Source organism: Penaeus monodon, chromosome 34, assembly GCF_015228065.2.
Source record: "Penaeus monodon isolate SGIC_2016 chromosome 34, NSTDA_Pmon_1, whole genome shotgun sequence".
NCBI classification, from domain to species: Eukaryota; Metazoa; Arthropoda; class Malacostraca; order Decapoda; family Penaeidae; genus Penaeus; species Penaeus monodon.
Genome location: NC_051419.1, coordinates 9,129,044 through 9,129,515, shown reverse-complemented (window position 1 = coordinate 9,129,515; position 472 = coordinate 9,129,044). Strand labels below are relative to the sequence as shown.

General features: G+C 34.1%; 1 protein-coding gene across 1 annotated transcript in view; it reads right to left on the bottom strand.

Moving 5' to 3' along the window:
* LOC119594807 (basement membrane-specific heparan sulfate proteoglycan core protein-like) overlaps positions 1 to 472 on the bottom strand; it is a gene marked incomplete at its 5' end in the record, with an annotated part of 219,836 nt that overhangs the window by 59,146 nt on the left and 160,218 nt on the right. The window contains 1 exon segment of the mRNA XM_037943897.1: positions 146 to 286. Coding sequence (XP_037799825.1) covers positions 146 to 286 — 141 coding nt within the window.

The window sequence follows — 472 nt, the reverse complement described above, 5'->3', positions numbered from 1 at the left end:
GAAATGTGAATACAATACCTTAAATACTACAGCTACACTCCAAATTTTCCACTGAAGTATACAGTCCACCCACTAAATCAGATCAAAAGAAACAAGGTATATTCAAAATAATTCCAAAAGAAAGAATACAGGGGAGAGAAATTACCTGTTGCCTGTACCAGTTGGATGAGGTACAAGCCTTGGTAATGCCCATACAGAAGCAGTCAATGCAACCGAAGCGGGTCTTGTCATTGAGGAAGAAGGTATTTGGCTTGCAACGATCACATTTAGGTCCAGTAACAAGTTCCTGAAAGAATGAACATTATTTTAATCTGCAGATATAATAAAAAAACAAAAACGTTTTTTACCATTTTTTCTTTTTTAACAACATTCCCTATTATACCAAAATCAGGTTCATTTGAATAAAAAGAAATAAAGAAAGACCCAAGTCATAAGGCAACCATCTTCAACTTTAAGATATTGGTATTCATAC